Below are 19,788 nucleotides of genomic sequence, written 5' to 3'. Positions count from 1 at the left end.
TCACAGTATTTATATAGCACCTTGACCTGCTTTATAATAATAATAAAAAGACATGGAAATTAACTTTTCACCATATTAGAACTTTGAAACTTTGGTACTATACACTTAAAATCCATAGGCTCTTTATGTCTTTTGTATAGCTACATTTATGTACATCCAAATGATACCCACCACGTTTTGGGGGAACTAGCATTTTCAAGTCCAACAATGGCACAAAAATCCCAGAAAATGTAAACAACTGCGTAATAAAAGCAGCCCAGACAGATGTTAATGTTGTACCGTGTTCAGATTAATGGACTGTCCACAGTGAATAAGCAGCAGGAGCCTACAGACAGGCTGTAATGTCGGGAACAGCTGGCTCATAAAGGCTGGGAGGATGCAGGCGGCCGGGGCCAACAGGACGGAAGCTCTCCTCTGGCCAGTAGCTTCCTGTTTTCAGACACACAGCTCACATAAAAGGAAACCTGCTGACCCCAGATCGACTCTCGTCTTACAGTCCAACAGACCCAAGTGCTCAGAGAGTCGCTTTCGTTTGCAGTTGCTGTGATAATAACGAAATGGTGTCATTGAAAGGAGCCCTTGTCGAATGCGAAACCCAGTGCAATTTTAAACAGTCGCCACCTAGTGGCGAAAATAGAAAATGAAAATCCAAAGGGGTCCCTCAAAATGTTCTCCAATCAGGCATCTGAACACTCACTCCATGCTTTTATCCTTATTTTTTGAATGTATTCTGTGGTTAAAAAAACGAAGCACACCAAACCATTAAATCTGAGAATAAAAAAAATTTAAATGGGACAACTCCAGGAATTGTGGAACGGCATACATGATAACCAATGTCTGATTGCAGGGAGCCAGGTTCCATTCAGCCCCAGATGATTTGTTCTGGGAGATGGGTCAGTCCTAAAATGGATGGATAAGCACATAAGAAGCTGGGTCCAGACTAGTTTGATGATAGCCAGACAGATTATTTTAAGAGGATGGAAGAATGAAGGGGTGCCGTCAATCCAGGAGTGGGCTTGTGAGATGGCTAGAGTGGGTTGCCAGGTTGGATGTCTACCCTAGAAAATGGGGAGAGTAGCTGAGCTTTCTGGAGGGGCCCTAAGAAGATATGTGCTGGGGGGAGACGTGTATGATGGGCTAATGGTGTTGTCATTCATACATACGTTTATTTGGTTTATGGCTTATTGTGTATTGTGGCAGGGAACAGAAGGTAGCATTAGAAACCTTTTTTATGTCTGGTGTTCTTGTAAATATATCTTTGTGTTTGTTTGTTCTTTACATGTACAGAAGACTAAGATTATGAAAAGATATATTTTTTATTTTAATAAGCAACCATTTTGTCCCAGTCAGTCTTGTTGTAAAAAGTTTGTCATGAATGGGTGGATGGCTATCTTCTGTTTGTAGTCTCTGGGACAGTAGGTAGTAGGTGCTAAGTAAGTAGGTTTGGGTTGGGTGAACCAAACCCAAGGCGGAGATTAGGATAGTTTGGAGCAGAAAATCCCATTGAATAGATTTAAATGTCTGTTGTAGAAATTCTGACGTAACTATGAAAATACAGGTTATACATTGAGATATTTTTTACTCTACTCAAACTCATGAAAAATACATTCTTGTATTAGATCGTTTAACTCAGAGGTCTTCAACATTTTTCAGGACAAGGACCCCCTGCTACATCTATTGTATTGAAGTGAGCTGCATATTAAACTGGGTGGATGGATAATTATTCATACATCATGTTTTATTTGTTAAACATACATGTGTACAGCACAGTGAATCCTTAAGCTTAACTGTGGCTGTGGATGGCTACCATAGTGGCTACCTAACCTATAGTAAGCATCATCAATGTTGTGTGCATTATTTTACGAATAGGACAATGTATCTTTGCTAATATGTTGGATTCATATTAATGTATATTTTCAGACATTTTAATAAAAATAAAAGAACAACTTCATAAAAGAATTAGCAGACAATAGTTTAGCGGCCCCCGTGGAGTAACTCTGAGGACCCCCTTAAGGGCCGTGGACCCCCTGTTGAAGATCTCTGGTTTAACTTTAAGACTCAGGAATCAAGTGTGGCACCTGTCCACATGATGGACCAGCTGGATGATGAACCTTCTTTTGTTTAAAAAGCCTTCCTCAATTAGTTAATAAAAACACGTTACATACAAAGTGATATAGTGGGGACAAATGTTCTTAATGTACCATAGGGATCATAAGATCAACAGCAGCTCTTATATTGACAAGCCAAACTGGCCAATCACTGTATCGACACGCCATGTTTAGAAAATGATTAAAAAAACAGACTTTCTGGGTGGCCTCTAGCTCACCCAGTAACAGCGCTCACCCCATGTTGGCTGAGTTCTGCAGCGGCGCGGGTTCGAATCTGACCCGCTGCCCTTTGCTGCGTGTCATTCCCCGTCTCTCTCCCCCTTTCCAGTCTATCCACTGTCAATAAAGGGAAAAGACCCAAAAAATAATCCAAAAAAAACAGACTCTCTCTTCTACATTTCAGAGATGTGCTGCTGGGGATTTGCCTCCTCCTCCAAGCTATTAGGGATGATCAGTGCCGTATTTGCACCAACATTAGTGAGAACGGCTGACAAATGCTTACCAAACATTGTCATCACATTTTTTGAATTACACTTAATCTTCGTTATATTACGTACGTTAATTCCATTGACATAAAAACATTAACAAATCCCATAATATCAAAAGAAGCTGCATTTCGCTGTCTTTGTACTTGTACACTGCACAATGACAATAAAGTTGAATCTAATCTAATAATCATTTAGTTATACTGTACATGTCATTGGGTCATGGAGTGCTTTAAACGCTGACAATAACAAAAGATGACAACAGAAACTAAAATAAAAAAAGGAATTATAAATTGATTTACGCCACATTTCATCAAAGTACATGGAAATTAAAAAGAAAAAACTGGACCGGCCATGTTTTGCATCTGGTTCTGTGGAACTCAAAAACCAAGGGCTTTTTTTTAGTAATCTTTGCCTTCTCTTCCTCTGAAGGTTGGCACCCATTTGACTTTTTTCCTTGAAAATCAGAAAGGCCTTTCAGTGAGAACGTCTTCCTCATCCTGCTGAGGATCCTGAGTACAAGTTTACTAGTAACACTTCCGCGGGGTGGATTATGGATACATAATCCATTTTATCTTGGTTAAAATAGGTTTTCTTCAATGTACAGTCAGAGTTCACATAGCAACTGCGCCGATGTTCTCGAGCGGGATGCCGTCCTCATTCTGAGGTTGGACGTCAGGCTGCGCAGGCTCCGGTTTGTCCTCTGCTAACGCTTTCACCTTCGTGTCTTTGAGTATCTGCGAGACGAGCCGCTCATAAAACCACTCCAGGTCCTGAGGGTCCTCCGGCCAGATTAGGTACTCTCTCTTCTGGACGAAAGCTCGGACTGCGTTGTACTTCATCAGCTGGTAGCGAGCCAGCTTGAGTTGTATTGTGTAAGAATGGAGATAAAAGTCAGTTGTGAAAATCAAAGAACTTCCATTCTATTTCAAAAAAATTGCACAGGGCCAGTTTTCTGCCCTATTTAAAGCAATGCCAATTTCTCATCACACATACTATATATTGTTTGCACATGCTGCACTCAACCCATTCAGCCTCTTTTGTTTAAAGCAAAACAGCTATTTTGTATACATTTATTTTTGTATTTGTTGTTTATTTCATTTTAATGTTTAACATGTTTATATATACACCAATCACCAAGGCAAATTCCATGTAAGTGTTACTTATTGTGGCAATAAACCCTTTTCTGATTCTGATGTTAATTTAAATCCGGATGAAGCCTGACATCTACTGGTGAAAAGTAGGTACTAAACTGCCCTTTATCCACTGATCCTTGGTGCTGCTTGTTCTCTACACCAGGGATTCCCAACCAGGGGGTACGTGATCCCCAGGGGGTACTTCTGCCGTTGCCAGGAGGTACTTGGAAAGATTGTAGAGTAGCTCAACTAATTTGAAAAAAATTGAAATTATGATTTCATTGAAAATAAATCCACATATTAACGTGAAGTCAGCTGTAACACCCGACCACCACATGTTGCAGTTATATAAGGGTGTGTGAAAGCTAGTTAGCAAGCAAGCACAGAATGTTTGCTAGAAGTAATGAATAAATGGTAGAAAAAAAACTAGTTAAAAGTAATGACTAAATGTTTCCAATGATTAGCTAAAGTAATGGAGAAATGGTTAAAATAGCTAAAAGTTGAAATAGTTGGCTAATGGTTGAAATAGTCAGCTAAAAGTAATATATATATATATATATATAATGGCTTAAAGTAAAGTTAATGGATATACGGTTGAAATATTCAGCTTCCCTCCATGTAGTAGTAGTAGCAGCCTAGAAGTAGTAGTAGGATTGCTGACCAAACTAACCTTAATTCAGTTAATACCAGTTCAATTGTATAAAATAATATCCACTTTTATATAAGGAATAGTGTTATACATTTGGAACGTACATTGGGAATTGATGAAGGGGTACGCAAGTTCATCTGACACCCCCACAGCCCTGTGGGGGTGACCTCGGACCAAAAAGGTTGGGAACCACTGCACTACACTTAACCTGGCACCAAATATGAGCCCATACCAGATAGAAAGTTTGGTACCTATTTTCACAAGCAGTTACAAAAAAATTGGGTTTGGGGTTTGATTAATCTTTAAAGGTCCCATGGCATGGAAATTTCACTTTATGAGGTTTTTTAACATTAATATGAGTTCCCCCAGCCTGCCTATGGTCCCCCAGTGGCTAGAAATGGTGATAGGTGTAAACTGAGCCCTGGGTATCCTGCTCTGCCTTTGAGAAAATGAAAGCTCAGATGGGCCGATCTGGAATCTTCTCCTTATGAGGTCATAAGGAGCAAGGTTACCTCCCCTTTCTCTGCTGCCCCCCTTTTCTTCCTCAATAGCTACAGACACAGAAATGGCACATCCTAAGGAAAGCTCATTGTGGGACTGGCTCTAGTGGCTGTAGTTCTGCACCAAGACTGAATTTCGGGAAAGAGACTTCAGATACAGTATTAGGGGACCACTAAGGTCTATATAAAAGAGACTTCAGATACAGTATTAGGGAATCACTAAGGTCTATATAAAAGAGACTTCAGATACAGTATTAGGGGACCACTAAGGCCTATATAAAAGCAGAGCACCATGTCATGGGACCTTTAAAGCAGCTCTTGAATATTTTTTGTATTAACAATGAATCACATGACTACTTGTGTGTTAAAGTTGTCTGTTGTGGATAATGAGCCCACAGAGCACCATCGCCCGACTCCCTGTTGTCTCCCTCAGCCCCATGGCGCTTCATAATGTCTTTCAACCCATTTTTTTGGTTTTACGGGCCACAACTGTACTGTCTTGGTTCACCATCACGGCTCTCATCAGCATTGTTTTTGGCACCAGACTACCTTTCAGCAAAAATGCTCTAAGACCCACTGTGTGCACCAATTGCCCAGCACCAAACAACAGGAAAGACAAAGTTAGCGACTAGCTAGTTTACATAGTGTAGCATTTAGCAGCTGAAGAGCCAGATTTTCCCTCAGGAATTCCTGGGAATAGAACCAGAACTAAAAGAAGAGTGAATATTGGACTTCAATTTGTCGGGTGGCCAGAAAAACCACCAAATAAATGCTAATATTTCTTTGTATCTCATTGATGTGTAAATAGGCAACTGCTTGCTAACAGCTAGTTTCCTCTGCCCCAGTGGCCCAAAAAAATCAGTTATTGCAGGTTTGAAGTAAATATACCCACATATAGAAATCCTAAATTTCTATATATGACTTTTATGCCAACCCCCAGAGAATGGATATAAAGAAAGTAACTCAGCAGCCTTGTACACACCTTCCCTACCACCAACATAATCAGGACGTTTGTCAGCTCCTCCAGCATCCGGCCCTGGGCCAGAGTGAACGCCTCCAAGCACCAACCATCTAGGAAGAGGCACAACCCAGTTAGTTTCTTTAAACTTTTTAATCTTTTTTGATTTGGTAATTCATTTTATGATTCAGAGAAGAGTGAAAAGGGTTAGATGAGAGAGAAACAGCCTTACTATAACCATGGTGCAAATTGGCGCGCTAGCTTTCAGAAACTGCAAGGACTGCAGTAAGTGGCTTGTTTAAAGGAACAGTTCGATGTTTTGTAACATGCGTATAGTCACTTTCTTGCTGACAGATGACAAGAACAATAGCATTCTCATATCTGTGTCAAATATGAAGCTACAGCTAGCAGACAGTTAGCTTATGATAAAGGCTGGAAACAGATGGAAACAGATGGAGACAGATAGAAACAGGTGGAAACAGCTAGGCTGGCTCTGTCCGAAGGTTAAAAAAATCTGCCTACCAGCCAGGATGTGCCTGTGTTAAACAAATCTGAAGATGGCACACCCTGCATAATAATAAAAAAATGTATGACTTAGCTGCAAATAAAAGAAATCGTAATATTATTTCTTACACTATTGAAATTATTTGGAATATCAAATAGTGATGATTACTTAATTAATGTGAGTGTAACGCTGCAGTTTGTTTTTGCCATGTAGGACTAGTGGCATTGTGTAAATAGCTTATAGGCTAAACAAAATGTATGGTTGAGTGGCTACACGTGCTATTAGAAAATCTAATGTGATGTAGTTGTAATGCTGCGGATGTTCAGTGAGTAGACCATTGCAGTCACCACATTTCCAGGTGTGACATTGGTTTTGTGCAACAGTTGTGCTCTGATGTTATTGGGGAAATCATTGCAGCATTAAATGAAGAAATAATGTTGCAGCTCGCCTCCGCCGCCATATATTTCTTATCACATGTTGCTAAGCAGCAGTGGACAAAACTAGTCGCCTGTTGTTGATACAATGTGCAGTAGACAAATATTCTGAATCACGTTTTAATGAGATCCAAAAATAGGCGGCACAGCGGGCTCACTGGTCAGCACTGGCGAATCACAGCATGTAGCACTGTTGAGTACCCGTTGTTTGACTTTCTGTTTAAAGTTTACATGTTCTCCCTGTGTTTGCATTGGATTGGCCCAGGTTCTCCAGTTTCCTCCTAATAGAAACATGTATGCTAGGTTAGTGCTCCTGTCCCCCAACCAAAAAAGCACTGGAATAAAGAATTGAAGTTGGTATCGGGTGGCTGCCCACTGCTGCAGTATAGGATGGGTTGAATGCAGAAGACACATTTCGTTTCTTTCACATTTTATCCCACAGGCCCACTAAAATATTAATATTTCTGGCTACACTACTGTTCTAAATTAAAAGTTGTGGTTTTAAATGGAATTGTGCGCTGAACGAGTTCTTGGCTAGGAGAAGTGACTTACTGGTTGTCTCTGCTGGTTGCCTGGCAATTGTCACAGAAATGACAAAACTCATAAGCCACATGTGCCCAGCAAAGAAATAGTGGGGCGTTTTTACACTTCTGATTTGGCACATCACGGCATCCAGGTGAAAAGTTAAACCACTGGAGGTGGCAAAAACAAGATTTTCAGGGGGAGTTGTGTTTCCCAAAAACTCATTTAACTCTTGGCAAGAAAAGGAATGAATGTATCTCTCAAAATGTCAAACCATTCCTTGAGAGAAAAGAAAACAATGTCAAAGTCAAAAGATTAGACTTCCAACTGTTAATCAAAGTCAGAAAAACTGTACCTTTAAGGAACTCTTTGGAGACGACGCACACAGTCTTCCTGCTGCCCCAGATGGCGTCTCTGATGTCGGAAAGGTGATCCCCACCTGGCAGGAAGTCTCTGGCCTCGAAACAACAGCGGAAGATGTTCTCCTCTGAAAACTCCTTATCCAGCTTCTTCAGCAAAGCAGCCTCTACCCACCCATGGTCATTGCTGCTGAAGCAGAAGAAGGCATCGTACTGCGCTTCGTCCACAGGAGGTGGCGGTTTTGGTCCTTCGAGAACCCTACCGACGATCTTTTTGTAGATGATGAATATGCGCCCTCGGAGACGGGCGTAAGCGATCCCGCTGAGGATGGCAGCGATGACGAGGAGAGCGGAGAAGATAAAGAGAGCAAATTTAAGACCTTGGACGGCCTTTTCGTCGTCTTCCTCGCACGGTTCGATTATCGCGAAGTAGTCCAGCAGACGGGTATTTTGGAGGGCTGCTGGAAACTCACATCTGTACTCCTCAACGGGGCTCAGAAAGATTACGTCGGTCACGTTCAGCCACGTCAGGAGGCTCTCCAGATTGCAATCGCAGTAGAACCGATTGTCAGCCAGGCTGAGGACGCTGAGAGACCGAAAAGCCATAGGGTCCGGGGAGGCCAAAAAGTTGTTTGAGAGGTCGAGTCTTTGCAGGCTGGCTGGAAGGAGATCCGGCTGCAGATAGGTTAAAGCATTAGAGGAGAGGTCGATCTCTATGATCGAGCCTAGACCACGGAAAATCCCTCGTGGGAAAGTCGCAATGGAGTTGTGGCTTAAATTTAGACCGAGCAGATTCTCTAGCTGATCAAACAGGTCGAGGCAATGCCCCTGCGCCCAAATTATATTTAGTGAACTGCCGTGCAGATCCAGCACTTGCAAGCTATTGTTATAAGGTACTGTCACTTCCCGACTGCACCACCTGATGATGTTGCCACCATAAAATAAATTTTGGAGATGACTGAATTGAGTTAACAACCAATAAACATCCTGTAAATTTGTCAATCTGTTGTCTGAAATGTCCACATGGATACTGTTCTTGCCCAATCCATCGATTAGGTATAGAGAATTCAACTTATTGTCCTTTAAAAGAAGAAATTCCAAGTTTGGTAATTGCGCAGGAGTACCCAGATTTCGCAGTGAATTTCCGGTCAGATATAACGCTCGTAATTTTGGAAGACCACTGAATGCTTTGTCTCCCAATGCACCAATGTGGTTGTTAGACAAATCCAACACCCGGAGATCTGTCAGATTGGTGAACGTGTAAGAATATATTTCTCCTAAGAGGTTGAATGACAGGTTGAGCATTCGCAAATTTCCTTGAAGACCATTGAAGGCATTTCTGTTAATCTGATTGATTTTGTTAACGGAAATGTCAATAATTATTGCATCTTTTAGAGGACTTAAAAAAGCTTTCTGCAAAGCAAATATGGCATTTCTAGATAGATCTAAAATTTCAACTGAACTGTTCACGAGACCTTCGAATGTGGTTTCATCTGGATCGCGAAGGTTGTCATATGAAAAGCCTTTGCCCATGTGGCCAGAGAATATAAGATGAGCAATCGGAGTACCATCTATTGCTTTAAAGAATTGTCTTGATGTGTCCATGCTGAACCCAATGCTGGATAAGTCAAGGATTTTAAAGGTCATCCCTCTGAAAGGGTTCCCGCATCTTTCCCAGTCAAAATCTCTACTGTACCTGAAGGGATTGGAGTGCAAGTTCAGGAGTTTGAAGTTTTTCCCCCGGAAACCAACAAGATCCTCTTCACATAAGCTTTCGATCTTATTCAGTTTGAGGTTTAGCTGTGTGAACTTTGTGAGTTTTGAAAAGAACATTCCTGGCCGGAGTCTCACTATTTTATTACCAAAGAGATCAAGCTTTTCTAAGGACAAAAGTGGCTCCAGATAGCTTTCTGCTAGTATGGAGTCTGTCAAATTGCAATAATCCAAAAAGAGGTGTTGTAAATTGAACAGTCCTGCAAAAGCCCTCGGCTCCATCTGAAGGCAACGATTGGAGCCTAGGACCAACCTGGTCAGTTTTCTCTGCCTGAGGAAAGCGTTGTTCCTAATTATGACGAGCTGCCCATTCTGGTTTCCAAGATCTAATTGTTGCAGCTGGTCATAGCTTCTGAGGGAGCTGCTGTTGATCTCACTGATGTAGTTAGACTCCAAGAAGAGGTGGGTGATGTTGGGAGGCAGAACAGGAACCCAGTAGTGGCGCTGGTAGGCGCAATTAGCCACAAGGTTGTACAAAGTGCATGATGGGTAGCATGTTGGTACCTGCAGGTAGGAAAGTTACATTATTTTAGGATATACGCTTATTAGCTTTCTGGCTGACAGTTGGATGAGAAGATTGATACCACTCTTGAAGTTTTTATTGTAAATATTAGAGGTGGAAAAAAAAAAATCAATACAGCATAGTACTGCGATATTTTCCGTGGCAATACTGTATCCATACACAGAGGCCAAGTATAGATCTCATCTTATATTATAAAAATTGCACAATATAGTGTTTAACTTTTTTGGCTAACTTTTTTTTTTATTAATTACAATTATTAAACACAATTTAAGTGAGATGAACAAAGTAATGTATCTTTTTTTATAACAGATGTTGACAAAGTTTTTCAATGGGGACATCATTTGAAGTTGAAAAAAAGGTAATAAATTGCAATATATTTGGACATGGAGCCAGCAGCCAGTTAGCTTAACTTAGCATAAAGACTCGAAAACAGCACTGATTAAGTTTTTTTCCTTAAAATCCTTTTAAAACATGTTAATTCGTGAGCTTTAGAAGTGCTGGAATTGCAGATTTGGTTTATTGTCAGACAGAGCCAGTTGAGCTGTTTCCCCCTGCTAGAAATCTTTTGTGCTAAGCTAACCATCTGCCGGCGGTAGCTTTTGATTTATCATACAGATTTAGGAGTGGTCCATCTTCTCATCTGATTCTTGGCAAGAATGTGAATAAGCATATTTCCTAAAATATCAAACTTTTTCTTTATTTATTGTCAGGCAGGAATATGAATCAGACTAGCATTACATTTTTTTGAAATTCTTTTCTGGTTACTGTCTTCTAACTATTCTTCTAAATGAACAAAGTACAACTAATCGTGGGCGATTTTAGACCCTTTTTAGTAATAGTTACATACAGAATGTAGACTGATGAAGTGTCTTGATTTGGAAAAAACAAGGTGACAAGGTGAATGACAAACACATCTTATTAATTTAGAGAAATATTGCCCCCCCCTAAATTTAATCTCAGCTCCCCTAAAAATTATAATAAACAACCTTTTTTCTTTTTTTTTTAATCAAATTTCGTGCTTCAAAGTTAGAGTTGCTGTCTCTCCACCACAACTGGCATCTTTTTTTCTTTGGTCTTTTTCTCAGTGTTATTTATCAACTAATTCAGGTTGCCAATGGACATCCAGATTATAGCCAGCGTCAACGTCTATTCTCAACCAGTTCTGGTTGTGAGTGGAGGTCTAGATTAAGGCCTAACTGGACATGATTTCTCAGTGTTATTTATCAACTAATTCTGTTCACGATTCATGGCCTGGACAGACGGACAGGATATCAACCTGTTTTGTACGTCCACAGACGTCGCTTGCTCAGTGGGAGTTACAGGTTCAAAGGGCTTGGTTTAATATCCTGTGTCGCTGTCGCCAATGCTATATGCACCTGTAACCCAGTCACGGAAAGGTTAACAGAAACATAGTGTTGGCCAATCGGAGGTGGTTGTGCCAGACTCCAGCCTTTGGCTGAGTCGCTATCTAATCTGTCAGAGGGAGAGCAGGAGTGCTGTTGTGAAGTTTAGCGTGGTTAACACTTTTGCAAAGGCACTGTATCCGTGTCACATTCCAGCCCGGTCTCATGGCAGTTCGGGAAACGGTCACGTATTTTTAATCTATTGATTCACGGGGAGGTTTTTGTCGTTTATTTCGTGGTGGTCAGCACGAAATGTAAACTAATGTATTTAAATGGGAAGCATATGTCGTGGTCACAGCACGACTATGGTAGTGAGTAGTATGAAATGCCGAAAAATCCGCGTAAGGAGGGTGGTTGGGGTGGTGGATGGGTCAAACAATTCCGGACTTTCACGCTGGAGGTGTGTGGCGTTTTGTTTCCCCGTTAACCGTCCCGTTATTGTCGCGCGTTCCCTGCGGCCGTCTCCCGGCGTGTGACGGTGCAGATCCACTTGTCCGTGCGACGCTTCTGTCGCGTCACGCCCCGCTCTATTCCTATGGGTGACGTCAAGCGACTTCAACGCTCCTGCAAAGCATTCCGGGAAGGCAGCGCTACATTTGAAAAAATGCTGCGCGTCAAAAAGCTTGCCGATGCCCAGCTTTATGCAAATGAATCGCGTTGAACGCGACGCGACTATCCAGTAGAAGTAGACGAAAATCTTTCAAAGTGACCTTTGTTGATCTGAAATGAAGACATATTCAGCAACTGCACGGCCTATTTCTCGCTTAAAATGTTTTCAGAAACACATTTCGGTGAACTATTTTTGTAAAATACGAGATCGTATTCTCAACGAGCCGCCATGACACTCTGTTGAAATTCTCGAGTAGCAACACCCACGTCACGCGTTCGTCCAATCAGCTGCTGGTTAGGGGCGTGGAGCATCAACCATGGCTATATGACGTCGCGACACCACGCGACAGTCGTGTCGCAAAAGTGGATCTGTACCGTAACCCAACCTCCGCCATCCCGTTATTGTCGCGCGCCACCCGCGGCCGGTGTGTGAGGCGTCCTCCCCCGGGTTGTGGTGTTTGCTTTCCCCGTGAATCTCCCTATAGACCATTTCGTGCTGGCCACCACGAAACAAACGACAAAAACGTCCCCGTGAACACGTATCAATAGATTAAAAATACGTGACCATTTCACGAACTGCTGTGAAGACTGGGTTGCAAACATCCTCATCAGTGGCTGAGCCCCCCTAAAGGTCTGACCCTAGAATCGCCCCTGTAACTAAGCCCAATGCTGTACACATACCTGTAGGTATAAACCAATGAAAACCACCTGAAGAGCCAGTGTCCACATACTGTCCTCGCCCTATCAGGATGTCCAAAGAGAAAGTCAAAAATTAGCAAAACTTAAAAGGATGCTCAGCAGTGCAAATATCAGCGAGGACAGATAGGTATGTGAGCATTTAGTAAGGTATGTAGGAAAAAGGGGAAAGCTGTGTCAGATTGTTTGCTTTGGCAGGTTCGTGGTACACTGCTCACTACCATTCACGAATGATATGAGCTTTTATAATAAAGCTCCATTCGAGTAGATGACATGTTTGCCTTGAGCTAATAAGTGGAATGTGTCACTGCAGTGATTATTCCTGCTGCTACCCCTTCCGCTTGCCACATGTGAATTCCCTATCCGGATTTATAACTTTCATTATAAACGCCACTTCTTCTGCGTATCACCGTGAAAGCATTGAATCGGCTATTTGCCGGCGTTATAGCAGCTTCACCTTTATGCCTGCTGTAACTGTACGCTTTTCCATAATGTATCATTCATTATCGTCGAGCTGTAGCCCACTTAAGTTTTCGAGTAAGCCTCGGTTTATTAGTGAACAACAGGCAGAGTGACACGCCATATTTATTGCACACTGCAGGCTATTTTTTTAACGGTGGGTGAGAATTACTCGAATACAGTCCATGTGTGAGTCCGTCACACACGTCCCTGGCCACAAATATTCTTTATAACTTGTATTTTACAGTGATAACGGAGTGAAAAGCTTACCTGTGTTGGTGTTGGGGAAAAGTGGGGAAACCCTTTGAGTCCTGTGAGTCTCTCCTCCCTGCAGACCTGCGGCTCCTCTGTCTGCTCTGAGACCGGTCAACATGACTAAGTTGATATTCTGTCATTGAGACAGAACTATAAAATGTTGCAATTTCCCCAAACGACCAAATATCCACTTCCCTCTTACGAAAATGTTTGACATTGTGTCGCCCCAGTTGTTGCAGTAGATCCACATATTGATGCTTCATCTGTGGCGACGTCTAACGTTACCAACTTTTAACTTAGAAAGATCGTATCACTTTTTATTCAATTTAGGATTTTCGTAAACAATTGACATGTTACAAACCTATTTTCACATATAGAAATCACATTTCGGCCTAGCCTATCTCAGTTTATTCCTATTTGCCAGTAAGAATGACGACTACAGACATCTACAGTTGAATTTCCACCTGTTGAAGAAGGATTGTGACTGTAGTGTGTGCAATTTCCAGTGGTGGAAAAAGTATTCAGATCCTTTACTTAAGTACAAATAGGATAGGCCTACTACCACATTGTACAAAAATACTCTGTTACAAGTAAAAGTCCTGCATTGAAATGTTACTTAGGTAAAAGTATGTAAGTATTGTGTACTTAAAGTATTACAAGTGAAAGTACTCAATGGAAAAAGAATCCTCACATTTTAAAACTGTAAACGATCCAAACAGTCAATCAACTAGAGTGTTTCTAATCATTTCAGCTGGACATGTAGGCCGTTCTATTGTTGGGTAGTTTAATTTGTAATAAAACACAAATTGTAAAGTACTACTAGCCTAACTAAAGCTGTCAGATGAATGTAGTGGAGTAAAAAGTACAATATTTCCCTCTCAAATGTAGTGGAGTAGAAGTAGAAAGTGGCATGAAAAGAACAAACTCAAGTAACTGATTCCCCAGAATGAATGGAGAGTAGGGAAATGAGAATAACTTAAAAACCGAAAACAAAAATCTGTATAAAATCTTTAAAAGTGATAACAGTACATAGTGGAGCTTGGAGTGTCCAAGAGGAGATCTAGAAATCTTAAGCTTTATAGGGTTGAATGGAGTTAACATTTTATATTTTTTATATATATATATATATATATATATATATATATATATATCTCCAAAAGTACAAGAGATAAAACAAGTTTATTTCTTTCATACTTTGCAACATATTAACATGAAAACATGCATTTCGCTCCACACTTGACACATTTTTGTACTTAAGTACAGTACTTGAGTAAATGTAGGCTACTTAGTTACCCTACATTCCACCGCTGGTAATTTCCCATTTCAGATAGCAATATGTCCAACTTATCAACAAACCATTTCAAATGGGCTGTGGGCGTCATCATTAAGCCTATATCAAGTACCACAAAGCTATTGGTCGACTTTTAAATGTGTTCATTTCGGATCCACGTCATTAACTACAAATAAATATGCCATTTTGATCAATTTGATTGATTGATTGTTTGGTTTGTAAAAATTCTGAAAATAGTGAGAAATGCGGTCACAATTATACCCAGAGCCCAAAAGTGACAATTCATGTTTTGTCCAACCAAAGTCTAAACCTCAAAATTATTCCATTTAATAAGTTATTAGAGGAATTACAAGGAAAAGCAGCCACTCTTCATATTTGAGAAGCGGAGACCATGAAATGTTTTTTACATAACAATAAGTTAATCCAAATTGTTGCCAATTCATTTCCGGACTAAATGATTATTCCACTAATCATTTCAACTATGCTGATTATTATCTATGTTATGTTGTCAATGTTGAATTGATTATTCAAATAATCAATTAGTCAACGGAGTATAGAGAAATCCAGAGAGAGTTGTGTGGAGCTGATGGTCTTAATGAGCTTTGTAGCAACTCATTTGGTGACGGTGTGAATGTAACAGGCGTTCATTAAAGGTGCTCTAAGCCATGTTGGGTGACGTGACTTCTTGTTGACGTTCGAAGTATTGTCAAACAAAACGGAGGCTAGCTCGCCCCTCCCTCCTCCTCATCCCGTCCCCTCCCCCTCCCTTCCGCGCACTAACCCCCCAATCCCCACCCCCAAATCCTTCTTGTCGGTTATTGGCTGGAACGCTGGAACTCTGTTTGTTATGTTTGGTGGTGCAGGTTGGCGCAGTTTGTTTTTGTTGGCGTTTGTGGAGCCTGGGCTGTCTACAGAGACCGTATTTTTTTTTACAGTGTGTTCAGGGGACAGGCAGCTAGCTATGTTTGCTGTATGTGACGAAAAATGTTGTAGCCTAAAAAAAGGCGTGACATCGCTTAGAGCACCTTTAATATCAAAAAGTTACGCACTAAAGCTAAATGTGCTGAAGTAAAAATTACAACATTTCCCTCTGAAATGTTGTGGGGTAGAAGTAGAGTGCATTAAAAGAAAAAACTCAAGTAAAGTACCTCAAATTTGTACTTAAGTACAGTACCTCACTACTGTGTTGAGGTGTCAGAGAGTAACTTCTGCAGCATAAAAATGTAAATCTATACTTATTATTCTTGATATATATTCCTTCTATTTTCCTTATAAACATTCCTTGCTTTTTGCTCCCTTTTTCTGAGGATTTAGAAGTTACTCTCCCAATATATCAAAATATCCATTTAACATGGACACAGACATGTTGAAGAAACCTTAGAGAAACCATTAGGAGATGTAGAAAACTCTCAGGGTAAACCTTAATAAAGAAACATTTTGAAAAATCTAAGAAAATCTGGAAAAAGTCTTTAAAAGAATTGAAACAAATGGAAAAAGGAGAGAAAAAGGTAGGGAAATGTGTGCATGTAACTCTGTTTATTCACGGCTGAGCTGCAATTCACTTCTTTCTCCACAGGGTGGGGCAGTCAGATAGTATCCAGGGCATGAATAGCTGAGAGACAGTGGTGGAAGAAGTATTTAGATTCTTTACTTAAGTAAAAGTACTAATACCACACCGTGAAAATACTCTCTTACAATTAAAAGTCCTGCATTGAAAATGTACTTAAAGTATTACAAGTAAAAGTACTCAATGCAGAAAAATCCTCACATTTTAGAAACTGGAAGTGATCCAAACTGTTCTGTCAATCAACTAAGTGTTTAATCAGCTGATCATTTCAGCTGGACTTGTAGGCCGTTTATATTTTTGGGAAGTTTAATTTATAATAAAACGTCGTATTTTTACAATATTTCCCTCTGAAATGTAGTGGAGTAGAAGAAGAAAGTGGCATGAAAAGAAAAGGCTTAACCTTAAGGTTAACTGTATAACCACCATAGTAGGCAGAAGAGCTTATCCTCAATATGTAAATTACATTTTTTTTTTCCACAAATAGGCCAATTTATCTTTGCTATTAAAATGTTAGATTCACGTTGATGTATATTTTCAGACATATATTCACTTTTGAAAAAAGAAAATTTCGGAAAATGTTGTAAACACAATTTGGCGGCCCCCCCCTGCACAAACCCTGAGGACCCCTTAGTGGTCACGGACCCCCTGTTGAATATCACTGGCATAAAGTATACAATTTCCAATTCTGTGTTACATCTTCTAAGCCAACTTCATTCCAACTTATCACTGCTAGTTTTACACTTATGTTTGGAATTCATGGTCAATAAACCTCATTCATATTAAAATATGCCTAATTTTGACTTAAAACCCCCAGGAATTATTAATTAGTTTAGCTAATAATTAAGATCAGAGGAACGTATGTTGATGCATAATTACAGCCTGTTTTGTGTATGGAATCATCCATGTTATTTTTGGGCCATTTGGTTGAAAGAACCCCATATTTTTGATAAAGATATTTGAAAATGGGTTTTTCAAAAGGTTAAGTAAAGTACAACTACCTCAAATTTGTACTTAAGTACTTGAGTAAATGGACTTGTGATAACATTCCACCACTGCTGAGAGACATGTCCTTCACTCACATTTTCATAATGTAATAATGTTCCAGCACAAACTTGAAAAAGCCAGAGCTAGTCCTAAGGCAGTGAATATCCATCTGTAAAGAAATCTTGAATATGTATTTGTGTTGTTTGTGAGTTTATAGTGGCCTTATCTCCTGTGGCATCATAACCACATTACTGTCTCCCTTTGACAATTGTTTTACCGTAAAAAGTCTTTCAAAAAACTGTCCAAAAATGCCTCTATTGTTTCCGAGGCTTCTGTAACATTCACATGTCATGCTTTATGTCCCCCCCCCCGCCTTCTTTCCCTTTTACGCATCACTTGCTGTAAACCGTGCTTCGCCCTCCGGAGCTTTGAGCTCGCCTGCGCTCTCCATCTTCCCTCTGCCGCTGAGGATGTGATGAGCCAGACAAACCACCAACACAATCACAAACACGGTGCACAATATTATCCCCACGAGACCCCCCACTGTCACCACTGACGGCTGCCGGGTAGGCTCTGGATACGGCGCGGCTGATACTGTGGGCATGTTCGGAGTCGTGCCCGCGCCGGATCCCTCCGTGTACCCGTCACCCTCGCTTATTTTTACGCACCGGAATTCTTCAACTAGTTTATACCCCGCAGGGCACGTGCACACATAGCTTCCGAATGTGTTTTCACAACCGTGATCACAATAAGAAAAGCACTCGTCAATGTCTATACAAAACGAATGCCCCTCTCTCTCCTCTAATATATAACCTCCAGGGCAGTCGCACAGGAACTGGTCGTTCGGGTCGCACTCGGCGGCGCATTCCTCCTTCCCACAGTGGAGAATACACTTATCAGGTGACTTTGGGTCCTCTATATATCCGTCATCACAAGAGCACGTGTAGCCACCAGGGCTGTTGGTGCAGTGGTGCTCGCACGGAGCGGACGCGCACTCGTCCACGTCAACGCACAGGCCGCCGCTCATCTTGTATCCGTCCTTGCAAACGCACTGAAACCCTTCGGTGACGCTGACGCACTTGAAGTTCTCCCCCGGACACTTGCGCTTGTCCCTGCAGTCGGTGAAGTCTGTGCACGACCTGCCGTCCCGCGCCAGCTTAAAGCCGTGGTCACACATGCACGCGTAGGAGTCTCCTTTCTTGTAGCAGGCGTGCGCGCAGCGCAGAGGCAGACACGGATCCTCTGCGCTCGCTTCGCAGGTGACTTTATCCGCTGGGTTGATCGTTTGGCCCGACGGGCAGTAGCAGGAGGGCACGTCGTTGGGGGCCACTGCGCATTTGTACTCACACCCGCCTTGGTGTATCTCGCAGCTCCAGGGCGCCTGCAGCCACTGCTCCGACAAGCACACGTATTTAGTCTTAGCCGGCATCCGGATAGCGGTGCTCCCAGGCGGCAAAGACAGCACATCCTCGCCCACAAACCCCATGGGGGTCCTGTATGAGACGGTCTCGCCCTCTGCAACCGTTAGACCTTTACACGGGTCAGTGAAACTGTACTCGCACAGAAACCCCTCCGCGTGTTTCTCGCACGGCTCCTGGATCCATTTCAAGTCGTCCTTTGGGGAAACTGAGACGCAGCGATGGGAAGAACAGCTGCTGTCAAAACTCGGCGCCCAGTTGAACCAGTCACTTTGGCTGTCTTTGGTCACCCACTGGTAGCCTTTGAGCGCAGCAGCGGCGTCTGGGCAGCCGCTCGTTCGATTTAAACCGATCCAGAAGCGCCCCGTCGAGTTCCCCAACAATATATTAACAATTTCATGGGATACACTCAACCGCACCGTCATTAAGTGGCCGTCCCGAACTCTGCATTGGATCTGCGCGGTGTTGAAGTCGCTGGGTCCTTGGAACACAGTGAAACACTGAGTCCCGATGCAGTATCCGCTATTCGGCTCTATCCCGCCGCCTCTGCCCGCCAGGAAAGTCAACACAAAAACAAAGAGTCCCGTTACTTCCTTCATGTTTGAACCGCGGCTGTGTCCGTTTAAGTTCTCGTGCATTGCGGCAGTCTATAGGCTCTTTTGTTTGAGAAAATGTTTTTCTGGCATTTATAACCCCCCAACTCCATGTTAGTGCTCCGGCAGAGGAAGGAAGTCGATCTTAATCACCCCGCCGCTCTGCTCGCTGTCCCCTTCAGAAACGTTCCCCCAATTACGCACGGCTTTTACGCACGCAGCCTACGCAGCGGAGCCGCGCGCACGCAAGGGGGGCATCTACCCCAGCAGTAGCCCCTCCCAACTCCCCTCTTCACCTAACGGGAAGGCGTCTATTCTCGTGGTCAGACTTTACATCTAATTGTGCTTTATGTTAAAATGATGACAGTTGGGTGACATCATTTTTCAAACATTATTTTTTTTTTTTTACTTGTTTAAGACATTTCCTGAACATGACCTTCATCATATCTCAAAACAAGGCGGATAAAGGAAGAGGCGAAGACAATGGAAATCTTCAAATATGTTGATTTTAATCTGAGACAATTGTGCAGCAGTGGCATGCAGAAATAGGTTTGTTTTGCT

At 41.9% G+C, this 19,788-nt stretch overlaps 2 protein-coding genes across 2 annotated transcripts; both read right to left on the bottom strand.

Moving 5' to 3' along the window:
* Nucleotides 1-1,300: 1,300 nt before the first annotated feature.
* Nucleotides 1,301-13,610, bottom strand: tlr5a (toll-like receptor 5a). The gene is made up of 5 exons (XM_039782577.1): nucleotides 13,390-13,610; nucleotides 12,646-12,705; nucleotides 7,653-9,933; nucleotides 5,861-5,949; nucleotides 1,301-3,453 (listed from the first exon to the last, which is right to left on the bottom strand). The coding sequence occupies exons 2-5, from the start codon at nucleotides 12,691-12,693 to the stop codon at nucleotides 3,208-3,210; spliced, it is 2,664 nt and encodes an 887-aa protein (XP_039638511.1). The 5' UTR covers nucleotides 12,694-12,705; nucleotides 13,390-13,610; the 3' UTR covers nucleotides 1,301-3,207.
* Nucleotides 13,611-16,512: 2,902 nt separating this feature from the next.
* Nucleotides 16,513-19,410, bottom strand: LOC120547311 (thrombomodulin-like). The gene has a single exon (XM_039782863.1). It carries the CDS (start codon nucleotides 19,270-19,272, stop codon nucleotides 17,602-17,604), a length of 1,671 nt encoding a protein of 556 aa, XP_039638797.1. The 5' UTR covers nucleotides 19,273-19,410; the 3' UTR covers nucleotides 16,513-17,601.
* Nucleotides 19,411-19,788: the final 378 nt, after the last annotated feature.

Source organism: Perca fluviatilis, chromosome 18 (assembly GCF_010015445.1).
Source record: "Perca fluviatilis chromosome 18, GENO_Pfluv_1.0, whole genome shotgun sequence".
NCBI classification, from domain to species: Eukaryota; Metazoa; Chordata; class Actinopteri; order Perciformes; family Percidae; genus Perca; species Perca fluviatilis.
This window is presented reverse-complemented; position numbering and strand designations above follow the sequence as displayed.